At 52.7% G+C, this 23934-nt stretch overlaps 2 protein-coding genes across 4 annotated transcripts in view; one reads left to right on the top strand and one right to left on the bottom strand.

The window, feature by feature from the left end:
• ITIH4 (inter-alpha-trypsin inhibitor heavy chain 4) overlaps nucleotides 1–23379 on the top strand; it is a 59871-nt gene extending 36492 nt beyond the window's left edge. For both annotated transcript variants that reach the window (XM_059939894.1, XM_059939893.1), the window contains 6 exons: nucleotides 2564–2671; nucleotides 8806–8942; nucleotides 12431–13366; nucleotides 17684–17802; nucleotides 19271–19322; nucleotides 21665–23379. The gene's annotated coding sequence lies outside the window, so the exon portion shown is untranslated. The remainder of the gene's footprint in view (nucleotides 1–2563; nucleotides 2672–8805; nucleotides 8943–12430; nucleotides 13367–17683; nucleotides 17803–19270; nucleotides 19323–21664) is intronic.
• Nucleotides 1720–15015, bottom strand: ITIH1 (inter-alpha-trypsin inhibitor heavy chain 1). 2 transcript variants are annotated; one of them, XM_059939895.1, is made up of 22 exons: nucleotides 14851–15015; nucleotides 14593–14613; nucleotides 14182–14348; nucleotides 13651–13755; nucleotides 13165–13327; nucleotides 12497–12610; nucleotides 11159–11284; nucleotides 10958–11074; nucleotides 10084–10252; nucleotides 9870–9995; nucleotides 8743–8924; nucleotides 8305–8490; nucleotides 7120–7259; nucleotides 6379–6533; nucleotides 6267–6281; nucleotides 5824–5844; nucleotides 5281–5361; nucleotides 5057–5170; nucleotides 3821–4022; nucleotides 2730–2902; nucleotides 2026–2137; nucleotides 1720–1870 (listed from the first exon to the last, which is right to left on the bottom strand). In XM_059939895.1, exons 1-22 carry the CDS (start codon nucleotides 14962–14964, stop codon nucleotides 1741–1743), a joined length of 2733 nt encoding a protein of 910 aa, XP_059795878.1. In that variant the 5' UTR covers nucleotides 14965–15015; the 3' UTR covers nucleotides 1720–1740. The 2 variants fall into 2 exon arrangements, with proteins under 2 accessions (XP_059795878.1, XP_059795879.1); XM_059939896.1 differs by lacking the exon at nucleotides 14593–14613 and having other exon boundaries at nucleotides 7120–7256.
• Nucleotides 23380–23934: the final 555 nt, after the last annotated feature.

Below are 23934 nucleotides of genomic sequence, written 5' to 3'. Positions count from 1 at the left end.
CTGGCTCCCAGGACATCTAGTTCATGAGGTCATCTTCAGCGGCTATGGTCGCTGACCACTGGGCTCTTGGGGCTGTGGCAGGGGTGGCAGAACTATTGTCCTGCCAGCATTGCCCAGTGGCTCCTCCTCACGGCCCTGCAGCCGCCTGAGGAGCTTTCCCCAGCCCCTCTCCTCCAGGCTACCACCTCATCCCCCAATACTTGGAGTTTTGTGGGAGGGACAACTCAAAGTAGGAAATTCTGAGGTTGCTCAAGAGGCCCCTGAGGGACAGCTGGGGACCTGGAGGGACCCAGAGTCATCATACAGAATTTCGAATTAAAGGAATCTAGGAAATCTTCAGGTTCACCCCATTTCCACTCTAGAGGACGGGAAAAGGAGGCCCCAGTTGGGCGGACTTTGCTGAGGGTGACCAGCCAGCTGGCAGCCCGTGGCTCTCCCTTGAGAAGCCCAGGATACTCCAGACGGTGGGCTGGGCTCTGAAATTCCACTGGTTGCCCCTCAGGGCTCTGTGTCCCTGGGCCTGGGGCAGCTCTGGACCTCAGCATTTGTGTTGTTGATCTGAGCCCTCATGGGCCTCATCTGGAATGGGAGCTGGACAGAAGCCAGAAAAAGCAGAAACCCCTTGGAAAGGAGTGGGTGGAGGCCCATCAACCTTTGCCAAAAGGGCCAGTGGCTCCCCGAAGTGCAAGTTCATCTCCACACGCCCTCTAACGTCACATTTTAACTGGGCCCCTAGACAAGGCCCAGGGAAGGCGTTCTGAAGGGGTAATTCCAGGCATCAGTGTGAGGAGTCAGTGGGCTGCTATTCCTGGCCCCTGAAATCACAGCTTCTCGGCAGTGGCCGTCTCTGCTTTGGGGAAATATGCCTGCTCTCAGAGGTTCCAAACCCCCAGCTGGGAAATCCAGTGGAGGATGGAGGCCTGGGAACTGCCTCCTGAGGCCCTGACCCCAATAGGTGACCCTCAGCTCCGGGCAGGACTTCTTCAGGACCCCAAGTCCATATATATTTCATGTATTTCTTTCACATGTTCGTGTTAAGTGATAGTTTGGGATATCCAGAACCAAATCCCAACAGGCTTTGGCCATCAGCCACCCAGCCTGATGGGAGTATTTACATGGGGTCGTTAAGCACATAGATGCTGACTCCAGATAGCATGGGTTCAAATCCCAGCTCCGCCACTTAAAAGATGAGTGATTTTGGACAAATTACCTAACCTCGGCTGTAAGTAGTCATGATAAAAGTATCCCCCAGGGCTGTTGGGAGCATACATTTAGTTAATTCAACAAAGGCACTTAGAACAGTTCCTGGCTACAGGAAGCACTGGGGCAGCTGCAGCTGTTGCGGGTCATTCCTATACGTGCTGCCAGAGTGTCCTTTGGTCTCTGGACCTGTAGGGGAAGCTGTGTGCACGGGACACCCAGGACACTCAGAGGGCATGGGGCCAGGCAGCTGCAGAGAACAGGGTGGGGTGGGGGCAGAGTTGGTGCTGGCTCCCGCCCAGCCTCCTGGTCTGCTGTGACTCCTGAGCCCTTCTGAGGAGCAACATCTTGGGTTGCCTCCCTGCCACACCCCCCTCCCCCAAAGCAACCAGCCTGGGCTGGACATAGCCTCTCTTTAATGGAAGTCATGAGTGCTTCGACATAGGAGACCAGCTTGGACAGGGAGGTGTGGCCTGGGCAGTAGCTCAGGCTCCTCCTCTGCCATGGTCCCAAGGGAGGATGGGTGTGCTGGCTGGGGGCTCAGAAGATGTCAGAGACGATGTAGTCAGTGTGAACACCGTCAATCAGCCCATCCCCGTTGTTGTGGATGAACCAGCAGGTCACCTCAGCCCCATGCCGGGGGTCTTTGCTGTAGTCTTTTTGCAAGCCCCTGAGGAGAGACAAGCCAGCTGGGGTCACCTTTTGGGTCTGGCAGGGCTGCACCGCTCCAGGAAGCCCACCTCAACCCTGTGACACCTGGAGGAAGGCCTGGAGCAACGATGGGGAAGGCCAAGGGCAGAGATGCTGGGAGAGCAGCCCACCCACCTGGTGACCGTCAGCCGGCGTTTCTTCACCACCATTGTGGCGTCTGTCTTTGTGGGGTCAGAGCCTGGGTGGAGGTCGAACACTTTATAATCAAAGGGGTGGAAGAATTGTCCTGGAAAGGCATATGGGAGACAGCAGTTACCATCGGGGGCCTTGCTGCCTTGTACTCAGTAGGTGCTCACTGGAGGCTTAGAGAGTTGCTTAAATAATTGTTTTTCAAGGGCTTGACTGTTTCTGATAAATTTTGGCATCAAAAGCAACCTTTAGTTCACTTGCTATAAAGAAGCAGATATATTGCCTGGTGGTTGTACCTCCTGTCTTTTTGGACCAGTTCCAAAGGAATCTGGCTGGGGAGAGAGGGTTGAGGGGTAGAGAACAGGGTCTGCAGGAAGAAAACAAGGAGAAGCAGTGTGGCCGATGACCCATCCCACTCAGGAGGTCTCTGGGAGTCCACTGGAACTTTCCATTTGCTAATCGGACCTCTCCTTACTCGCTCCCAGGCTCACTTAACCTTTAGCTTCATTGTGTTTGATTGCAGCCTTTTTGCAGGACAAGCCTTCACCGGGACCCTCTTTGGAACTCTGAGCCTTGTAGGCCACGTTGGAGGTGGGCCTATCCTGGTGACCCGCTGCAAAGCTGACCCAGGGTAAGTCCTCTGGTTTCAACACCCCACCCCACAGCTCTGCCCGCCTAGCCAGCCGTACCCAGCAGCCCGTGTGTCCGTGCCGACATCCGGTGACTATCCAGCACGTAGAAGCCCAGGAAGTCCTGGCGGATGGCACTCCCCTTCCATACCCGGTGCAGGACGACCTCGAAGGTGCCCCCGTCCTCCACGGACACCACCAGGTTCCTCTTCCTGTTGATGGTCACCACCACCCTGTGGGACCAGGTGCCCTGAGGGCAGGTGCGGCTGCACTGCACCCCCTCCACTCAGCTGCTCTTGTCCTTGAGACCCAGCTCTTATGAACCCCTCTGCCCGCAGGGGTTGACGGTTACCTGCTCCATGCTCCTTCCCACTTGTTGCTATTGTGTATGGGGCCCTTACAATGTGCTAGGCCCTGTGCTAAGCCCTCCACGCAAACTGCATCATTCAATTCCCACTCTGATCCTGTGAGGACTGAGGCTCAGAGAGGTTAAAAAACTTGCTCAAGGTCACACAGCTGATGAGTGGCAGAGCCAGGACTTGGACTCCAGCCTGTCTATTATGAGTCTGTGTTCTTTGACTCCCACTTATCATCTGTGTCCTCCATACCGGACTCTGCCCACATCTTCCTATAGCTCTGCTGCCCAGCATTGGGCTCTGGTGCTCAGCAGAGTTTGTTGAATGAATGAATGAGTGAAGGAAGGAACAAACACTAAACAAGGCATACTAAGACAGGGGCTGAAAGAGAAACCTAGAGAACGCTGGAGTTCAGCAGAGGAAGGGCCTAGGATGGCTTCAGGGAAGAGGTGGCCAATGCGCTGGACCTGGGAGGAGGAGTCGGCTTGGTTTGGCAGAGACGGGGGTGGACTGCAGGGTGAGGGTGCCACGGGAGCACAGGCGTCCAGGCAGCTGGGCCCGGAGCACGTGTCCAGCAATCAAGGGAAATTGGGAGTCGGGTGGGGAATGGTCCACGGGGCCCAACTTGTCTGCACAGCCTACGTGGAGGCCACGTGGACATCACACACTGACACAGCTCGGGGAATGGGGGCCCAGCAGGCTCGGGCAGCAGAGCTGGCTCTGGGGCTTCGTGCCTTGGTCTTCACCACACCCACCCCCGCCTCCCCTCCCAGGCCCCGGCCCCAGCCCGGTTACTCATTCTGCCGCAGTGAGGCCTGGTCCCTCCAGGAGAATATGGGTCCGCCGGAGCCAGGGTTCAGCGTAATGTTCTGAGGAGTCACTTCCAGCTGGAAGTCTGTTGCGGGGTTTGCGATCCCCAGCCGCCCGAAGTACGTGCCCTCATGCTTCCCAGGGCTCCTGGCCTCGTTGCCGATGAGCTGGCCATTCACTGAGAAGCCTGCAGTGGGGTGAGGGGCCATCCGGGTCAGGGCGGCCCAGCTCTCCCTAGAACCCCACCAGCCGGTCTTTGCTCCTGCCGCCCCCATGCCCACCCTTTTTGGGCTATGAGGGCCTCACCACCCAAGGGGAGGGCCCTTCAGGACAGGTGCAGGCCACTCACAGCACCGCCTCCCTCCCCTCCCGCCACACTAACTCTCTGAGACTTAGCCCTCGGTTCTGGGCCCTGAAGGAGGTGTTGCCTCCCCGAGGACAGGCCTTGGGCCTGCTCCTTCTCTGTGGACCCAGGCCCTGACACAGGGCAGGTCACAGTAGGTGCTGCAGGTGGGCCTCTCCACAGAAGCCTCCTCTGAACTGAGCAGCCAAAAGCCCCCTCCCCGTCTTCACTATCCCAACACAGCACGTCTCATGCTTGGAAATTGTCAGCTAAGAATTTGTTCACCTGTTTATCTCCCTTCCCTAAACTCCACGAGAGCGAGGACTTTGTCTCCGTTCCCACTGTGTCCCCAGACCTTAGGATGTGCTCAACAAATATTAGCAGATGGCCTGCCTGGACTGGGAGGGTGGGAGAAGTGGCCGATAGATGGAGAGGGCATTGCTCCCATCACCTGAGCCCTGCTGGGGAGGTGGGCTCCAAGACCCCTGCAGCCATGCGGGGGGCGGGGGAGGGGGTGTGGCAGGGCCCCTGCATCATTTATAGGATTCAGTACAAAATGAAAACGAGGGGCCCCTCATTCAAAAATTGTTAAGAATTTCAAGATGCAACAGCAGAGCATTAAATCAAGCATGGAGTCCTTCCAAGGGCAGGGTCCTGTGCACCTGCACAGGTCACATGCCCAAGAAGCAGGCCCTGTATAGGGCCCAGGCAGGTGGATGGGGCATGAAGGAGGCAGGCTGAGCCCAGCCAGGTGGCGGGTACATAGGGTGAGGGGAGTGGAGGCCACAGCCACTGTCCTTCCTGTTCATGGCTGAACGTTGAGGACAGAGGAGCCCAGGCCCCACCCTCTCTGGCAGAGGGCGTGATGTCACCCATACCTGTGTCAGGGTCCTGCACCAGGCTCAGGACCACACCAGGCTCCTCGTTGATATTGAAGCACAGAGTGTCCTCTTTCTGGGGCACGTGGATGAGGAAGTGGGGGTCAGTGTCCACTGGGGGCACAGCATGGAGTCTATTAGACTGAGTATTAGGCACATGGGGCCAGCTGGGGAGAAGGGTTCAGTCAGGCAGGGGTGTCCCTCAGACCCTCCCAAGGACTCACCGCCAGTCACTTGGTTTGGCAACTGCTGGACCTCGGAGCTAGGGCGCGTCGGAGAAGGCTGCGAGGCCAACAGCACGAAGGCTGACGGGCAAGAGTGAACGGCGCTTAGAAGGGAGGCAGCTGGGCGTTCCCTGGAGCTGCTGCCTCCTTTTCTGAGGCCCCTGCCACCCAAACGGGCTGGCCTGAGGCCACAGGGGCCGGAGTGGACACAGAGCCTTTGACGCCTCTGGGGATGTGGGAACGGAAGTTTGGCCCAGCACAGTGGCCTGGCCCCCTCTCGGTCTCCTGTCCTGGGAACCGGGAGGGGCTGGTGGCATAGGGGTGGGGAGGCCAGGCCAGGTCAGGGGGAGTGTTTTGATGGTTCCCAGTGAGAGGCAGCGAGGAACGCTGGAACAGAGGAAGAAAGCCTTAGGCTATCATTTCCTCATCAGGCAGATAGGTGATGACCAGGGCTTTGCTCAGGACTGAATGCACAGCCTGAGAGGTGGCCATGTGTGGAGTAGAGGGGTAGAGACCTGCGTCATCAAGATGGCTGCCACTTACTCTTTCCGGGTCCCACCATCTCTGTAGAGGACAACGATAGAGGACAGCGTCACCCTCCCCACTCCACACGAAAGGCACGCACCTCATTCCCCAAGTGCAGCTGGGCCCAGAGGCCAATCAGGCCTGGGCCCGCCCTCCTCCTGGGGGTCCCAGCCCTCTTCCTGGGGGTCCCAGCCCTCCTGGTAGATGAACGCTCACACGTAGGGCCCCTAAGCAGGCCGGGGAGTGGAGGGGTTCAGGCTGAGCGAGAGCTCCCCGAGCACACAGGAGGCAGCAACTATTTTGCAGCAAAGTAGGGAAGGGCATCTCGGGGAAGGAAGAGACCAAGAAAGGGTGGAGCAGGGCAGGGTGGCAGAGTGCTGTGTGCCCGGCGGCTGGAGCACGTGCCACTTGCCCAGCCACCCGGAGCCCCTTGCGAAAATCAACGTGATTTAAAAACTCACCCAAGGGAAGAGAATCTGGAAAGGAGAGAAAGGAAAGAGAATTAATGCCCAGGAGATTTTTGGCTCTCAGAAGCCTCCCCATGCCCACAGCCTCCCCTCTGCAAGCCCATACCGTCCAGGGGCTTGTCAATGAGGGGCTCCAGGCCGTCTTGGTCCGCCATGCCCCTGATGGTCATGGAGGTCAGCGGGGTCACAAACTGATAGGCCAGCGACATCTTCAGGGCCTTGGCTGACACGTTGGCCTTCTCTGCCCCCTCCAACTTCATCCTGCCAGACAGACACCGGCTCCAAGCCCGCAGCTTGGATAACAATGGACTTGCACCCCCTTGTCCTTTCCTTCCTTTGTTCACTCTTTCAACAAACGTTTACAAAGCCCCTGCAGTGGCCCCGCCCAGGGGCTGTCTTCAAGGACCTCATGATTTAAAGGCCTCCCTCAGAGAAAACCTGGAGGTCTGGCAGGGCTGGGGGATGTGTCTCAGAAATACACAGAGAATTCAATAGCTGTGAGATTCTGGCAAGTGGTCTAACCTCTCTGAACCTCGGTTTGCTCGGCACGTTGTGAGGATTAAATGAGTGTGTCTGGACACAGCAGCCCCGCAGTAAAGGGAAGCCTCCCGCGCAGCGGCTCAGTGGGGGCAAAAGGGGCTGCCCTGTGCCTCCAGCGGGCCCTGACCACACTACTGACTGCCTGGTTGATATTAACTCAGGAAGCAAAGGCAGAGGCCAGTAAATCTGACCTGCTTGCAACCTCCAAGGCCTAGAACCGCCCCTCCATAGTCCAAAGGCCCAGGGCGTGGGGGTGCTCTGGGGTGGTCGTGCCCCTCCACCCCCCAGGCAGTCGCCGGGCTGGTACCGCTTGGCCAGCAGCTCCTGGATGGTGAGGTAGGCCCACAGGCGTTCGACGTGGTTCTCCAGCATGTGGCCCCGCTCTCGGAGCAGTTTCTTCATCTCTTCCTCGTCCACCAGGCAGGTCGTCTTGAATTCTTGGCCCTCCTGAGGGAGGCGAGGGAGAGAGAGGCTGTGCGCCATGAGGGGCTCTGGGGGAGCCCGATGTTGTCTGGTCTCTGCAGCTCCGTTCTGAGCATCCTACCCCCTGCCTTTCCTGAGCCTGCTCTCCTCATCCTCTTCCATCCGTTCCTTCCACAAAAGTTGCTAAGCACACTCTGTGAGCCAAGTTGGGCCAGGCCCTGGGCATCCCAGGGATGGAGGATCAGGCCCTGCCCTCATGGAGTTACTCTCTCTGGGGGATGCCAGCAGGCAACCAGCCAATCCACCACGTAGCTGTTTCCACCATGCCTCGCTCCTCCGGGTGCCCACCGCGGCCCCGTGCACCATTCAGCTTGCCACTGCTCACAAATGCGCCTTCTCTCCCCAGCTACAGTAATGCGGGCACCTCTTCCCAAGCGCATCCCACGAACCAGGCACTGCATAAGCCTATTACGTGGATTATTTCATTTACTCCACACAACTCTCCAGTACATTGTTACTCCCACGGTACAGAAAGGCCTAGAGAACTGGACCCATTTGATCAACGTCACCCAGCTGCAGCCAGGGTCTAGCTCAGCTTTCCTCACTCGAAGCCGGAGTCCTGAACCCTCAACTACACTGCACGGCTAGAGTCCAGGTCTCCGTGACACCCCCCCACACACACACACACACACTGCAGTGTGCACACACACACAGGCCCTGCACCACGGTGCAAAGCTGCATGTGCAGTAGGTGCTCAGGAAATAGTTGTCACTTGAGAAGAAAGAGGCTGGCCTCTCACCCTCTCACGCTTTGGGAGGAATGATGTGAGGCATAACAGGTGGACCAGTTGGATACAAGGGACTACAGCTAATCAAGGCCCTGTTGACCCCACTCTAGCCTGCCCTCAGGATGCCTTCATTGGAAGAATGCTCAGCCCTGGGGTGTGTGTGGCCTGCTGGGGTGAGGCACTGCTCTGGGGAAAGAGAGGCTGCTGGGGGCACAGGGGTGGGGAGCGGCGTAGGTTTGGAGTCTCTGGGTGCCTCTCCACCCTCCGCAGCCCTCTGTTTACCCCATAGGCTTGCACGTCCGCCTTGAAGCTGCTCAGTTTGTGGTCAGCGATGCGCCCGGCCACTATGATCTCCGAGCCTTCGTAGTACTGTTTATGGTGGTGCTGGGTCAGGGCCGAGACGGCATCCCCGGGGTACTGCAACTCCACATCCCTCAGCAGAGGGTTGGCTACCTGCTCATAGAAACCCTGTGGGGATGGGGGGTGCAGAGCTGGTGGGTCGTCCTAGGCATCCAACAGGAAACCCACTCACAAAGTGGGGTGTCGGGATCCCTACTTTACAGAAGGAATTGCAGGCTCAGGGCTTAAGTAACTGGTTCGAAGTCACACAGCTAATTCGAACCCCACACCAGAGCTTTATCTGCTCTGGGCTGATGGGTACGTGGCTGCCAAGGCCATGCTCCCCATGACATGACTTTGGGAGCAGGGGGAGGAGGAGACCTGCAGCTGCTGGGTGGCATCATGGTCCTCGTAGATTCTCTGGACACGTCCGTTGTTCTCCAGGGACATGACCTCCAGGAATTTCAAGTCCACGTCATGGCCGAAGCCCAAGTTGTAGAGTGGGAACTTGCCCCTGATGGCATCTCGGACATTCTTGAGGATTTGGGCACGATCCGTCACCCCTGCAGCCACACAGCCAGGTAGGGATGGGATGCTGGCTCACAGGTGTGTGGGGCACGAGGGGACTTTGGGGCACCCTCCCTGAGGGCCAAGACTCCCATCTCAGACCATCTCCAGTCCCCACTGGCATCTTGAGGCAACGCCTCTTGCTGGCTCACCTGGGTGACTGCAACAGCTGCTCACAGAGCTCCTCGAAGACTTTGCCCATCTACATGGATCCATCATGAGCAGATCTGATTCTGCTCTAAACCCATGGCTCCTCGCATGGCCTGTGAGGTCCTGCTGACCTTTCCACCCTGTTTCACCTACTCTGCATATGCCTACACTTCCCAGGCAGGCCCTGCCAGTGCACAAACCTTGTTTTGCTCAAGCTGCCCCTTCTGCCAGGGATCCCTTCCTGCTTCTCCTCCCCTCCTTCCAGATTGGGCTCAGGGGTCACTTCCTCCAAGAGGCCTTCTGAGACCCTGCCTGGGCCAGGTGCCCCTTGTCTGTGCTCCTTCGGCCTTCTGGCACCCTGTTCCTTCAGGGCCCTTGACAGAGCATCTGCTCCTGGGTCTGTCTCCCCCAGTGGACCCTGGGCTCCTGAAGGGCAAAGACGTGTCTTGTTCTCTTAGTGTCTCCCCTTGGTCCCTAGTCCTGTGCTTGGCACTCAGTCAGTGCTGAATCCGTAGTTCATTAAACTCAGCCTAGGGTCCTGCCCATCCTCCTGGGCCCTGTGCAACCCCGTGTCATGCAGAAACTTCCCCAGCTTCCCAACTCAGGACAGAACACCTTGGAGCTCCTGCAGACTTTGTGGTCTGAACTCTGCTTTTAAACCAGTGCTTGGCTTTGCCCTTAGCCTTTCTGGCCCCGACAGCATCCCCATTGGTTGTATTTCCAAGTTCAGCTTGAATGCCTTTGGTAATGAAGAGATCACCACCTCCCAAGGTAGCCCTCGGGGCGTTTACCCTCTGTGGGCTCGCCATCTGTCAGCATGATGAGAATAGAGGCGTGGTTGCTGAGTTCTGGGAGGCTTCCGTGAGCTTTGTTCAAAATCTCAATTCCCTGGAGCAAACCTCCATTCAGGTTTGTAGCTGCAAAAAAGAGAAAGCAGATCAGTGTATGCCCTGAATCTGAGGGGACAGAGGTGACGTCAAGGCGGCCCCAGACCCCTGCCCTTACACCCGGCCAGAGAGAAGTGCTGCACAAAGTTCCGAGCTGCGTCCAGATTGGCGGCAGATGCCTGCACCAGCGAGCCCCTCCAGGACTGCACTGCAGACCCAAAGAGGACCAGGTCGAAGTAGTCCCCTGGCCGCAAGTCCCCCAGGATTTTAAGGAGCGCCTCCTTGGTCTGTAAGGACAGGACAGTCAGTGGAGGGGCAGGGCCCCAGGATAGTGCTTTCTGTCATCTCCAGATACCCAGTTGAGAGGTCCACAGGGTAGAGGTACATGGTGGGCAAGCAGAAGGGGATGGACAGGACAGCCAGGTGGCGCCAGGAGAGGAGCAGCCTACTGAGCTCTGGGATGTCTTGAGGGGGATGGAGAAGGCAAAGGGGCCCAGTATGGGGAGGGGAAATGACCAGGAGTTCAAGGGCGTCAGGATTAAGACAGAGGACCCCAGGGGGCTGAGTCCCTAAAACTCTGATTGTCCAGCCATGCTTTCACTGCGCTATGGACAGGACACCCAGAGCACTGTGGGAGTGGGCTGTGCCCTGCTGCAGGCCATCTCCCGGGACCACTGTAATCATCCCTGCACGCCTAGGGTACAGGTCTCATCTTCCAAGCATCCCCCATTGGTAAACCCCACAACCCTATGGGCACTGCATTTTACTCCCATTTTTGCCGTTGAGGAGAAGTGAATGCACTTGCCCACGGTTGCACAGTGAGAAAGTGGCTGATTCCAGAGCCCCTGACCACTGGGATATCCTGTTAAATTACCCTGCCTCTGACCAGGAGCAGAAGTCCCAAACACAGACTCTGGAGGCAAAACCAGGGTGGGATGGGTGATGGGGCTAAAGAAGCTCCTGCTGGCTAACTGTTTAGAGCCACAGTTTACCTGCTTCACTTTCTGGCCTTCCATGGAGGAGCTGATGTCAATCACAAAAACCACATTCTTGTTCAGGTTTGTCAGGTTTTGGGGAGCAAAGAAGTGGGCAAAGTGGTTATCGGCGACCTGAAACACAAAGGGACAAGTGAGGCCTCTCTCTCAAGCACCCTGCCCACCCTCTGAGTCTTGGGCAAGAAGTTTCCAGCTCACCAGGAGGTCACAGGCCTTGTCCCTATTGACATCGTAGGTCACCTTGAAGTCCCCATTCAGCAAGGTCGTAGAGCATGTGGGGCAGGATTGCTGCTGGCCCACCGTGGGACGGAAAAGCACATGACCCTGGAACCATTGAAGGTGTGAGGCATTACTGGTTTGCAGCGACAGCGTAAGATTGTGTGTGTGTGTGTGTGTGTGTGTGTGTGTGTGTGTGTGGTGCACAGGCATAGGAATGAGTCTAGTGGGCCCCTCGCCCTGCTGTTGAGAATACACACCTGTGGGTGGTAGGAGAGAAGACCTGTTTCTTTGCTCACATGCTTCTGAATCATTGGGATTTTCTATAAGTATCATCACTTTGGATACACAATAAAAACAGAATAATAGCAGCATGAGAAGCATCGGTCAACTCACACTGTCTAGTGAAAAAAGCAACACTGTGCTTGAAAATGAAACCTGCCTGGATAGACAAAGAGAAGGAAGAGCCCAGAGTGGGAGCTGTGGTCTGTTTGGACTTGGTGCTGGTGTTCAGGGAAATTGGGGGTGGTTTGTACCCGACACATTTCTACACTTCTGTTCTTTCCACATTTTCTTTAAAGATGCTTTTATTTTTACTTTTTGTTTGTTTGTTATAAAAGTAAAATATGCTCATTAAAAAAAAATTTGAAAAGAATTATTAGGAAGACAAAGACCATCCCCTTGGTCCCCTACTGAAAGCAAGCATGTTTGCTAACACTCTGGGGTATCATATTTTGTTTCAAAGGAACCCCTTCAAAACTGTAGGAAACATTTCTTTTAAGTGAATTGTTACGGAGTCACTACCAACGGTGGGTGGGGAATAAACAGTTTGCTCCTGGCTCCAGTTGAGGGCAAGTTAGGAAGCAGGGGACTAGCTGGGTATCACCCACTCATATGCCACACTCCTCAGGACCTGGGGTAGGGGCAAGCAGGGGGCTTCTGGGATTCCCACAGATGGGTGGGAAGTGACAAGTGGCAAGTGGCTTGGTAGGCCAAAGGCCTTTCCAAACTTCATCATGTTTCCAAGAACACTGGGGCTTGGAGTCCTGAGGTTTGCACATGTGCCCTATATTTCCATGAATGCTTTCCCGTTGGGATGAGACAGGCAAAGAGGAAACTGAGGCTTAAGCAAGCCAGCAACTCACCCCAGACCAGGCAGCCGTTGTAGGCGCCCTCCCCAGCCTCAGCACACAGGCTTTTGCCAAGCGGTTCTGAGAATCAGGAGTGCTAAGTTCCCCTCTCTCTCTCCCTTAGGGTGGCCTGCAGCCCTTGTCTGCAGCCATGCTGAGAAGTCTCTGAGGGCTCAGCCATCCCACGCACCTCTTTCCCTGAGAAGGACTTCTTGATGAGCTGGGCGGCCAGTTCCTTGCGGAGGAAGGAGGCCTGGGCATCCAGCTTGCTGATCCCCCGGGGCTCAAAGATGTCCACGTCGATCTGTGGCATTGAAGCAGTTCCTGTACCAAGGCTCCCATTTGGGAGCCATCATCAAGTCTCAGCCAAGAGCCAACGTATATCCTGACCACCTACTGTGTGCAGCACCCACCCAGCTCTCAGCACAGGGCCTGGTTGTAGGCACTCCAAACATATTGGCCAAATGAAAGTGTGCATGCCTGAGCCCCTCAACTCGGCCACCACTAAGGTGCCAGTAACAATTACAGCCCCTCAGGCTGCCCAGGACTTCCTGGTTTACAAACTCCCTGGACATTCAATATCTCTCATATCCTTGCGGCAGTTCTGGGACATGCAAAACCCCCATTTGACAGATGAGCAAGCCAAGGCTCAGAAGGAGGAGGAAGTTGGAGGGTTCGGGGAGCCCCCTGCCCACGAAGAGCCATCAGAGCCCACCCTGAGGAGTCAGTCCCCTCCCTGTGTGCTCAGGCCCAGGGCTGCACACGGTGGGTGCCGAACCAACGCTCAGAGCTGCGGAGAGGGAGGCAGGAGCCCAGCTCCTGAGACCTTGCCCCTGCACGTGGCCACCAGCGATCTACCTCAAAATGCTGCACCAGCTGCTTGGGCTTGACCTTGATGACAATGTCATACTGCATAAGCTTTCGCTTCAGCACCTCCTCGTAGGTCAGCCGGAACGTGGCCTTGTTCCGGGGACCAATGGTGACCTGGATGGCAAACTGCTCCATCGTTCTCCCCGAGGCCCTGGATGTGCCACCAGTGGCAACAACAAACAGACAAATGGTAAGTGATATGGAGGTCCTTGTCACCTAAAACATGGCCCTCAGAGTCAGTTTCTCTTATTTTCGTGCTGCTCCCAGCTTTCCTTGACCCTCACCCTTGTCTTAGCTGGCTGGCCAGGGTCAGGGCCCCACTTCTCCAGAGGCCTCGTCCAGTGCACCTGTGCCAGCAGTGGATTTGGGCAGTTTGCTCCCTTCCCATCAGCCTGGGCTGCCCTCCACCCAAGGCATCCATCCTGGCAGGGGAGGGCAGCACCAGGGATTGGGCCAGCAGGGCCCAGAACTCACCTGACAAGGCCGGCGTTCTCTCCTGAGGTGGCCGCTTTCCGGTACTGCTTCCATGCGGTCACTTTGTCCTTTATGTCCCCGAGGAATGCATTTTCACCTGCTGTGCTACAGGGAGGAAGACGCCCTCAGGGAGGTGCCCCTCCCCGACCACACAGGGCCTTCATATTGGAGGTGCTCCCAGCCCAGGCACTAAGGAGGCCCTGTCCAGGTGAGCACTTGTGAGAGGGCATCTCCTGCTGGCCTCCCGCTGCCCCCAGAGCTGCTCAGGGAGGTGGGCAGCCACGGCCACAGAGTCCAGCAAGAAACCGTGGGTGCCAGCCTGTGCTCCTTGGGCCCTAGGCTGAAAACACACTGTCAGAGGCTCTAGTTTGCTCTCTAAGATGGGAGCCCAGAGCAGACCTAAAGGACTTTTCAGTCCTTCAGAGCTGGGGCCGGCCTGTGGCCCTTGGGGACGAGGGGATGGGCTGCACTGTTGGGCCACTCAGAGCCATGGTTTCGGGCTGGGCCTGGTGAAGCAGGCGGGGCACGCACATGGCAAAGTCGCTGATGAAGGCCATCCTGGGGATTTCCACATCGAAGGCCACTTCCTTGGCTTCGTCGGCGTTGTTGACCACTTGGCTGGTGATGACACAGTGGGCAAAGCGAGAGGTGACTTTGCAGTTGACTTTCAAACTCCGGATGACCACGCCATCGACAGCCTAAAGTGGGACGTGCGGGAGGTGGCTGGGATGGGGGCTCAGCCAGGGGAGACCTCAGCACCCATCTCTGACACAGGTGCTGTTCTCTATGCCTGAGGCCATGCCGTGGCGCATGAGGGGGGTGGGCGAGCCCCCATTTGGAGGAGACGGGAGTCCCTCTGCCCAGGGGCACACCTCGAAGCCCAGGGGAAACAGACTGTAATAAAGGCCCACCACAGACCCCTTTGCTGAGATCCTCACTCACTGTGTCCAAAGCCGGTCGCTTCTGTAAAACAAAACCAGGACAAGTGTGAGGGAGAGCACTCAGGGGACCAGGGCCTATCTGTTAAGGGACGGGAATGGGACACAGCCTGTGTCCTTGACGCCTTGGCCTCACCTCCCCCATGCTGCTGGGAGGTCCTCTCCATTCAGAGGAGGTCGAGGTGGGTGGGGAGAGCCCCGGTCTCTGGAGCCCCTTCCAGGCTCAGCTGCCTGTTTCTGGCCCAGGGGTTTACCCACATACCTTGCCGCCTTTGGGACTGCGTGTGGGTGAACCCTGAGCGGGCATGGCCTGCAGGGCGAGCAGGGACGCCAGGCACACACAGAGCAGCCCCCGAAGCCCCATCGTGCCGTGCATGGTCTCAAGGCTCCTGCTGCCTGTCACTTCGCTCAGACCATTAATCAATAAAATGCTGGATAAACATGGATTAAACATTAGACAAGGTGAAGGCAAATATTACAATTTGGGGGATGAAAAATAGACAGTGAAAGCTTTCTCCTTAGGGGGATTCCCAGCTGTGCAAACTCCTGACCAGACTCAGACTGTGCCCCTTGGTTAGAGCTACACTCAGCCGGCGTGAATTGTGAAGACCCAGACAGCTCATTTAATCCGGGCTCCGTGGCACAGGGCCAGCACCAGTGATACTGCGGCAGGCATCAAGAAGCCACAGTTAAAAATGGATTTCTCAACTTCGTTAGGTGTTTCTTTCAAAATTCTTTAAGCATCAACAAACTTTTCAGACAGTCATACTTTGGCCAGGGAGGCAGATATGGTGGCTTAGAAAGGGTCTGCCCACGTCCTTGTTTCTGATGGCACCAACTCTAGCAGTTCTGCCAGAGGCGGTCTGGACAGTTCTGGGGATAGTAATGGGTGACACACCCTTTAGGCCAGTCAGCTTTGTAAAGAAGAGCAGAAGTAAGCCTCATCATTCCAGGATATAGTGGAGACAAAAGATGAATGCCATGCTTTCATGATGAAGGACAGACTACGAGCCATGCGTCGCTCTCAGCCTTTTATGATCTAATTTTATCCTCAGGGTGTCCCTGGGACGTTGGTCCCACAGCAAATGAAAGAGCAGGTATTCAAACCCAAATCTTTCAGACTCCAAAGCCCAAGCCTATCATGTAATGACAGAAATGTCCTCTGCATTATTAGGAAGAAAGAAGAAGCAGTCAAAGATCCAAGAGACCCATCTTGTAGCTGCAGTTTCTTAAGTTTTATGCACAAACCCTGTCTGTCGCCCACAAGCCACACACACTGGGAAGACGTGGCGCCTGGTCAACCCACTCCGTGGCCCTGGTTGGGATGGACTGGCTGCTGTGACCCTGATATGGTGAGGGGGCCCAGAGGCTTCTTTGATCTCTGTTTGCTTGTCCTGGACTTTGTCTCACAGAGCAGCTTCTGGGAAAGGGCTTATCGTCCCCAGGCCAGAATACCCTTCTTGCCTGTTTTCTGGCCTTTGCGGGAGATGAGATGGATCAACGTGAAACTGTACATTAAGGGTTCTGTTGATTTTCTGCACCAGTGTCAACCAAGCCCTGTGTTGGGTTGGGTACAGTGCCAGGCACTAGGACACCACAGTGATGAAGCTCAAGTGCCTCCCTGTGTTCAGTGAGCTGATGCCTTGGGAAAAGGAGTCAGACAAGTCAAAGGAAGCCCAGTGAATCCCAAGAGTGGCCAGAGCTAAAGAGGAGCCTGAGGAAGCTGTAGAAATCTGGAAGGGGTGGAGCTCATCCCCTGCAGGGCCTTGGAGAAGCCTCCCAGAGGAGGTGCCTAGCAAATAGAGCGGCACTTGGGAAGGACGGGTGGGAAGGGGAGAAAGAGAAAAGCAGATGGGTAAGTGTGCAGCATGATTGGGGAAGGTGCAGGTGTCTGTGATGGGAGCAGCACCTGATGAAGAGGGTGGGGAAGGAGGCTGGGAAATGGCTTGGGACCAGCTGGCACAGGGGTCCCGTCTTTTGAGTAGGAAACAGTAACAATATTTTGAGCAGGTGCATGGCAAGATCAAGACTGGGCTGTTGGGAGACGGCTAGCTCCAAGCCTGTGCTGTAGAGGTGCTAGAAATGCACTTGTATTGCATGGCCGGGAGAAAGGGCGTGGGCACTGCTAACAGTGACTAGCACCTGGCCCACTTCTCAGCATCTTTTGTGCCCTAGTTCGCTTACTGCTTACAGCTACCCCCAGGAAATGGATACTGTTATTGTTCCCATGTGACAGATGAAGAAGATTGGTTGACTCGCCCTGTGGATGTGTGTGTGTGTGGAGGGGGAGGGGGATGTGTGGACAGGAAGCAGCTGAAGTTGCTAAAGATTGAGCCTGGGGGTTTGAGAGGGTGGCCGTGCTGCTGGTGCCTGTGGGACAGCATGTAGGCCCAGACCTGCTCAGACCCCTCGGTCTGATATATGCAAACTGAACTCATGACCTTCCTTGCCCCCCACCACCAGGCCTGGTCTTCTTCCTCTTGTTGTCCATCCCAGTGAAGGCCACCACCATCCATCCATGCATCCAAGCCAGAAAGCTGGGTGGCATCCTGGATGGCTCCCTCCCCTAAACTCTCAACCTCCTCCCCACCCCATCTCCAACCCTCTAAATATCTTTTTGGTCCATTCACTTTTCTCCAAATCCCCAGTCACCCCCGAGTCTACCACCCTCATCTCTCACCTAGATGGCTGCTCCCCTTACTTCCACTCTGCTCCCACAGTCTACCCTCTGGCAGCAGCCAGAGTCATTATTTTAAAAGGCTGATCTGCTCTAGGCCTTTCCCTGTCTAACATACTTCCAGGTCTGGAGTGGTCTGACCCCTGCTGACCTCCATCTCACCCAGCCCATGGCCCTTTGGGTCTCACAGCTTCAGCTATAGATACTGTTTCCCGATCCATGCCACAACCAATCCACTTTTTGCTAGTATAACTTCCTTATTCCTGCTCCCTTCAGCCTATAAAAATCTTTCATTTCGTACAGCTCCTTGGAGCTCCTTTCTGTCAGCTAGATGGGATATGTTGCCCAATTCGTGAATCATTGAATGAAGCCGGTAAGATCTTTAAAATTTACTCAGTTGACATTTGTTTTTTAACAGATTTGGTGGCAGTGGTGGGATCCAAAGGAAACTTCTGAGGGCTTTGAGGACAAGAAACACAAGCACTGGTACCCTCAAATCCTCTGAGTTCTCTTTCTCGCCACTTCCAAAGGCCATGGGTAAGTTCCTCCTGGTACTGAGCTCCATTCTCTTTGTGTCAAACTTCTGATTTAATTGGCTTTCCAGTCCGGGGCAGGTCAGCTTGAGCTAGCAGATGGTTCTACCCAGAACCCAAGCCTCTAGCCCTTGGTTTCGTCCACTGTTCTTTATTTGATTGGAATCCCAGTCCATAGTCCCCTTTGTTGGTGGTCTTCTGGTTCAGTCCTTTCCCTAGTCCCCAGTTCCACATTGGGAATTGCTGGTGGTGCACACAAGGCCTTCTCTTGGCCAGGTTACTGTTAGTTTCTGTTAATGTGCACATGAGGTCAAGGCTGTTGCTAATAGGAATCTTGGAAGCCAAAAGCCACAAAACTGGTGGGCACAGGTGGAGCACTTAAAAGCTGTTAGAGCACTCACTACCTAACTCTAAGACCCTAGTAATTATAATAAATTGGTCTCGGAAAGGGTTAGGTCGACACTAGGTCACCTGCCGACTGCAAGAAAATTTCTGTGCAACAAGATCCACTGTAAAACACCACACAAACTCCAACCTGGCAGCACATCCCTCTCAGGTATTAATTTGGCTCCAAGAGACCCAAGACTTAGCTAAAGAAATGGGATTGAGTTTCAAATAATTGAGTGCGTCGCCTTCTGGCGCAACTGCTTATTTTATATCCAAGAACTGTGGTCCTGGAAGCTGTAAATATCTACAAAAATGGCAAAATCTTACAAAGACAATCTAGACTTACAATAGCTGTTATGAGAAAGGTTCCAGTTAGACAAGAGCATTTATTTAAGAAGTGCATTTGAAAGTAAGGGTTCCCAAATCAAACACACAGAATGGGACACCTATTTTAATTGGCATGCAGAAACCTCCAAAAGCCTTCAGAATTCCGTAATAGCTTCATTGAGAGATTCATTGCAAAAGGCTAATGAAAAATTAAAGACACACAGGCATCTAAAAGAAAAGACTATATGAGACTGATGCAACTCCTATTGCTCCCCGCTATCCTCCTTTACTTGAGTGCTCATTCTAGTAATCCTCTGTCTGAATTGTCTTTCCACTCTGAAGAGACTACAAGACCATAAACAAAAGTCCACCAAGTTAGTGGCCTTACAGATGTCCCCATATCTACCCTTAAAGGATGGCCCTGGTGTGGGCCCCTCCCAGTGTCGAAGGGCCTCCTGAGGGATTTTCTGGTAAACAGCTATTTTATTTCCTTAAGCAGCCTAGGGAAATTAAAATTAAAATTAATGGATAACCTTGAGAAATTCTGGTAGATATTGGAGCCTGAATATGGGATCCTGGGAAAACTGGTAAAGCCAGTGAAGAGTGAGAATTCTAACCAGTTTCAGCTCTCCTGAATCTCTGTCTGTAGTGCCCAGTCAAGAGGAGAATAAAACTTGATATTGTACCTACCTTTACTGTTTGTCCTGGCTGAAAATTAACAAGATTTTTTTGAAAGGACTTTTTTTTTTTCCCCCAAGGTAGCTCTTTGGCCAGAAATTGGCCAAATTGGAAGCTGATATTCAGAGCCTGGTAAGAATTTTTTTTTAGGCCTTCTCTAAGCTAAATGTACCCAGAGGGAAAGAAGAAAACAAACAAGCAAAAAAACCTTCTGAAGCCTTTGTGGAAGGATTTACTAAAACATTTCAAAGACATACAGCTCTAAATCTAGAACATAGGACTCTTTTTGATTTCCATCTTAGTTGAAGATCTTCTCCCTGATACAAAGAAGCAAATTGAGAAAAATGTAGTTGGATGGGTGGATCAATCTATAATGTCATTTAAGTCGCAACCTAATCCCCTGAGGTATTAAAAGCAACTGTCCTTACCTTACAAATCTTTGCAAAGCCAGAAATGCAGCTCCAGAAACAATTCAAAGTCCACCTGTCCTTTTTACCAACCCCCAAACCTCCCCTATTTATCTTAAAAGGCTTGTGAGTACGGTAAAAATTCTGGCCTTAGAAAACGAAAGTCCTTAGAGGAATTTGCAATTTTTCCCTGTGCCTTTGAGATGTAAATATTCTTACTTGGTCTTCTCCAGAATTCTTATCTAGGTCATCTCTTTGAAATGCAAACTTCAGAGAGACCATTCTTATCAGAAGGAAAACAAAAGGGGGAAAGGTTGTTTGGAACTTAGGCAAGTAAAAATCTTAAGTGTCTTCTCCACAAATATTAGTAAAAAGTTTTAGCCATCTGAGCAGGTAACCTTAACTTACTCCATCGGCCAAAACCAATTGGATCCAGCTTATTCTACAACTAGTGAATTTTGTAATTTTGTACCCAGTTCATGGCTAAAATTTTAGAACAAAAGCTATGAGCTCTTGGGACTTCCCTGGTGGCGCAGTGGTTAAGAATCCGCCTGCCAATGCAGGGGACACGGGTTCGAGCCCTGCTCCGGGAAGATCCCACATGCCGTGGAGCAACTAAGCCTGTGCACCACAACTACTGAGCCTGTGCTCTAGAGCCTGCGTGCCACAACTACTGAGCTCACATGCCACAACTACTGAAGCCCGCGCGCCTAGAGCCCATGCTCCGCAACAAGAAAAGCCACCGCAATTAGAAACCCATGCACCACAACAAAGAGTAGCCCCCGCTCGCCGCAACTAGAGAAAGCCCACACACAGAAACGAAGACCCAATGCAACCAAAAAAAAAAAAAAAAAAAGCTATGAGCTCTCTGTTTGCATCAATCTGTATTTTTATATGTGTCTACATACATATGCTGTAGATGTGTGGTATTTTCCTACATTAAGAAGGTATTGCCGAAATTAATTTGTAAAAAAATTCTATTTAATTGGCTTAAAGAAAATTAAGCACATTGACTGAAGAAAAATGCACAACCTGGACCTTCGTTGCAGGCTTTCTCTAGTTGCGGCGAGCAGGGGTTACTCTTTGTTGTGGTGCGAGGGCTTCTCATTGCGGTGGCTTCTCTTGTTGAGGAGCACGGGCTCTAGGCACGCAGGCTTCAGTAGTTGTGGCGCGCAGGCTCAGTAGTTGTGGCGCACGGGCTTAAGTTGCTCCATGGCATCTGGGATCTTCTCAGACTAGGGATCAAACCCGTGTCCCCTGCATTGGCAGACGGATTCTTAACCACTGTGCCACCAGGGAAGTGCCTTGGTTTAAGATTTATTTGAGGAATCTTATTGAGGACCATAGCCTGGGAGACAGCCTCTCAGCTCTGAGGAACTGTTCTGAAGAGGTAAGGGAGGAGCCAGGATACATTGACATTTTCTGCTGGAAAAAAGACATGTAGTTGAACTGATCTCTGGTGGCCTCGGCCAGCAGCGGCTTGAAGCAGGATCTTGGTTCCCCAGCCAGAGATTGAAGTCAGGCCACAGCAGTGAAAGAGGTGAATCCTAGCCACTAGACCATGAGGGCCAGTGGCCAGTGACAAGGCCCTGGCCCACTGGCTTTGTAGAAATGAATTTCCACAAAGAGATGGAAAGTAGTGAAACAAGTAGTGTTTATTAGGAAGAAAAAGAGCACGTGTGAATAGACACGCATGGGCAGGCTCAGAGAGGGAGAGTCGTGCCCCCATGGTAGTTTGGGGCATTTCTTCCGGGTTTCCTCTGGTCAATCATCTTGCTTTGCCCGGCTCTGAGTCCATATTTGGTTTATCTCAGGATCCTCCCCTGTGTGCGTGCACATCTCTTAGCCAAGATGGAGTCTAGTAAAGAGGCCTATGGGTAGGTTGACATCGCAACAGGGAAGAGCAAATCCTGACTCCATGTTGCATCTGTTTCTTTTACTTTAACCTTTGCTTTTTGTTGCTTTTGTTATTATAATCACTGTCTATAGCTGTAAGCATACATAATGGCCTGCCACAGGGAACCCTGCCCCTCTGCCTGACTGTTAAACTAAAGTCCCTTTGTTCAGTTCACAGAGAGGCATTCTGACACTGCCCACCTGTGAATGGCTGCAGAAAATAAGAAATTAACACATCCCCTTCCTGATGAGGGGCAAGCAAGGAGATATTTTGCAAGACAAATGGCCTTTTTACTTCCTCACCTCTTCCTCCTCTCTGTTCTATAAAAGAAACTGGCATCCAGACCTGGATAAGACGGTTTTTTGGGGTACACTTGTCTGCCATCTTCTCAGTCCTCCAGCTTTCCGAATAAAGTCTCTATTCCTTGCCTCAACACCTCATTTCCCGATTTACTGGCCTGTCGTGCAGTGAGCAGAGCGAGCTTGGACTCAGTAACAACATCACCTACTGTGGGGTGGTGCCCCCTCCCTTTTTGATCCCTGAGGAGCCTTTCTGTGCATGTGTAGTCAGGGAGGTCTCCTTGACCTTGAGAATGAGAAATATGTGGGCTTTTTATCTTTTTTTTTAACTTTTATTTATTTATTTATATTTATTTTGGCTGCGCCGGGCCTTAGTTGCAGTGCAGGATCTTTGTTGAGGTCTGAGGGATCTTTAGTTGTGGCACGTGGACTCTTTGTTGCGGCATGCAGGCTTCTTAGTTGCAGCACGCGGACTTCTTAGTTGCCGCGTGTGAACTCTCAGTAGCGGCATGTATGCGGGATCTAGTTCCCGGACCAGGGATTGAACCCGGGCCCCCGGCATTGGAAGTGCAGAGATTTACCCACTGGACCACCAGGGAAGTCCCTCTTTATCTGGGCAGGACTCAGCTCTTCTCTGGCCCTGCCATTACTGTTTTCTTTTTTTTTTTTTAATTTTTACTGGAGTATAGTTGATTTACAATGTTGTGTTAGTTTCAGGTGTACAGCAAAGAGCAGAATGAATCAGTTATACACATACATACATCAACTCTGTTTTTTTTTTAGATTCTTTTCCCATATAGGCCATTACAGAGTATTGAGTAGAGTTCTCTGTGCTATACAGCAGGTTCTTATTAGTTATCTATTTTATATATAGTAGTGTGTATATGTCAGTCCCAATCTCCCAATTTATCCCTCCCCTCCCCCCCTTATCCCCTGGTAACCATAAGTTTGTTTTCTACATCCATGACTCTACTTCTGTTTTGTAAATAAGTTCATTTATACCTTTTTTTTTTTTTTTTTAGATTCCACATATAAGCAATATCATATCATATTTGTCTTTCTGTGTCTGACTTACTTCACTTAGCATGACAATCTCTAGGTCACTAGAGGCAAAGTCCAGCTATTTGCCCTGTTCCTGTTGTTATTTCTGTCTGGAAGTGTAAACAGGAGGCTGGCTGTAAATGTCTAACCTGGAGCCCATCTATCTCCTGCCTCAGAACGTCAAAAGATTATTGCTAATCACAAGGAACAGATGCCTCAGGTCAATGATTGGAGTGCTTTCCTACGTATGGGAAGACGCAAGAATCTGGGTTCATAGAAATTATGCCTTAGAAATGCATCTTAACTATCTAATGCCAATATCCAAAGCGCAGAATGCCTCCTGTTTTTCCCCATCCTGAATTACCCTCAGGGAGCACCGTGGGCTGCTGTAGCTAACGGCTGGATCCTTGTAGAACTGGGATGGTGGGCAACATTGTTCACTGGAATGGCAGGCAAAATTCCCTGTCCACAAGCACTTATATGAATTAAGGATTCCTAAAACTCTCAGAAATATAAAAACTAACCCAAATGTTTTTCAAGTTCATGTGATCTGAAGTAATCTTTGGTAAATAAAAGCTAGTTTAAGTTTGTTGGTTTAATTAAAATAGGTATGTCTTCAGAGTTATCATTAAAAATAATGCAGAATACAACTTTTATTCCACCTGAGTACACTAGCTAAATAAGTTCATGTTGTTTCTGTTACCGAATTTGTTAGCAAGAAAAACAACTTGGTATGATGAAATTTTCATGTTAGGAACAAGTGAATTGGGACTTCCCTGGTGGTCCCGTGGTTAAGAATCAGTCTTGCAATGCAGGGGATGCTGGTTCGATCCCTGGTTGGAGAACTAAGATCCCACGTGCCGCAATTACAGAGCCTGTGTGCTCTGGAGCCTGTGCGCCACAAGTAGAGAGAAGCCTGCACCCCGCAATGAAAGATCCCGTTTGCCGCAACTAAGATCCAACGCAGCCAAAAATAAATAAATAAATAATTTTTAAAAAAAAGAAAAAGAAAAAGTGAATTAAATAGACGTAAATGGGATAAGAGTCTTTAGGCAAACCACTTCAGCAATGATTTTATTTTATGGCATGTCTACTTAGTT

This window comes from Balaenoptera ricei, chromosome 11, assembly GCF_028023285.1.
Source record: "Balaenoptera ricei isolate mBalRic1 chromosome 11, mBalRic1.hap2, whole genome shotgun sequence".
Lineage (NCBI taxonomy): Eukaryota > Metazoa > Chordata > Mammalia > Artiodactyla > Balaenopteridae > Balaenoptera > Balaenoptera ricei.
The sequence above is the reverse complement of the archived record's forward strand: the minus strand, read 5'-3'. Positions and strand labels throughout refer to the sequence as shown.

Coding starts and splice junctions, on each gene's coding strand:
- ITIH1 (XM_059939895.1), bottom strand. CDS start 14,964: ATGCACGGCACGATGGGGCTTCGGGGGCTGCTCTGTGTGTGCCTGGCG. Junction 13,328..13,650: donor GAGAACGCCGGCCTTGTCAG/GTGAGTTCTGGG, acceptor TGGCACATCCAG/GGCCTCGGGGAGAACGATGG. Junction 7,260..8,304: donor CGGACGTGCAAGCCTATGGG/GTAAACAGAGGG, acceptor CGCCTCCCTCAG/GAGGGCCAAGAATTCAAGAC.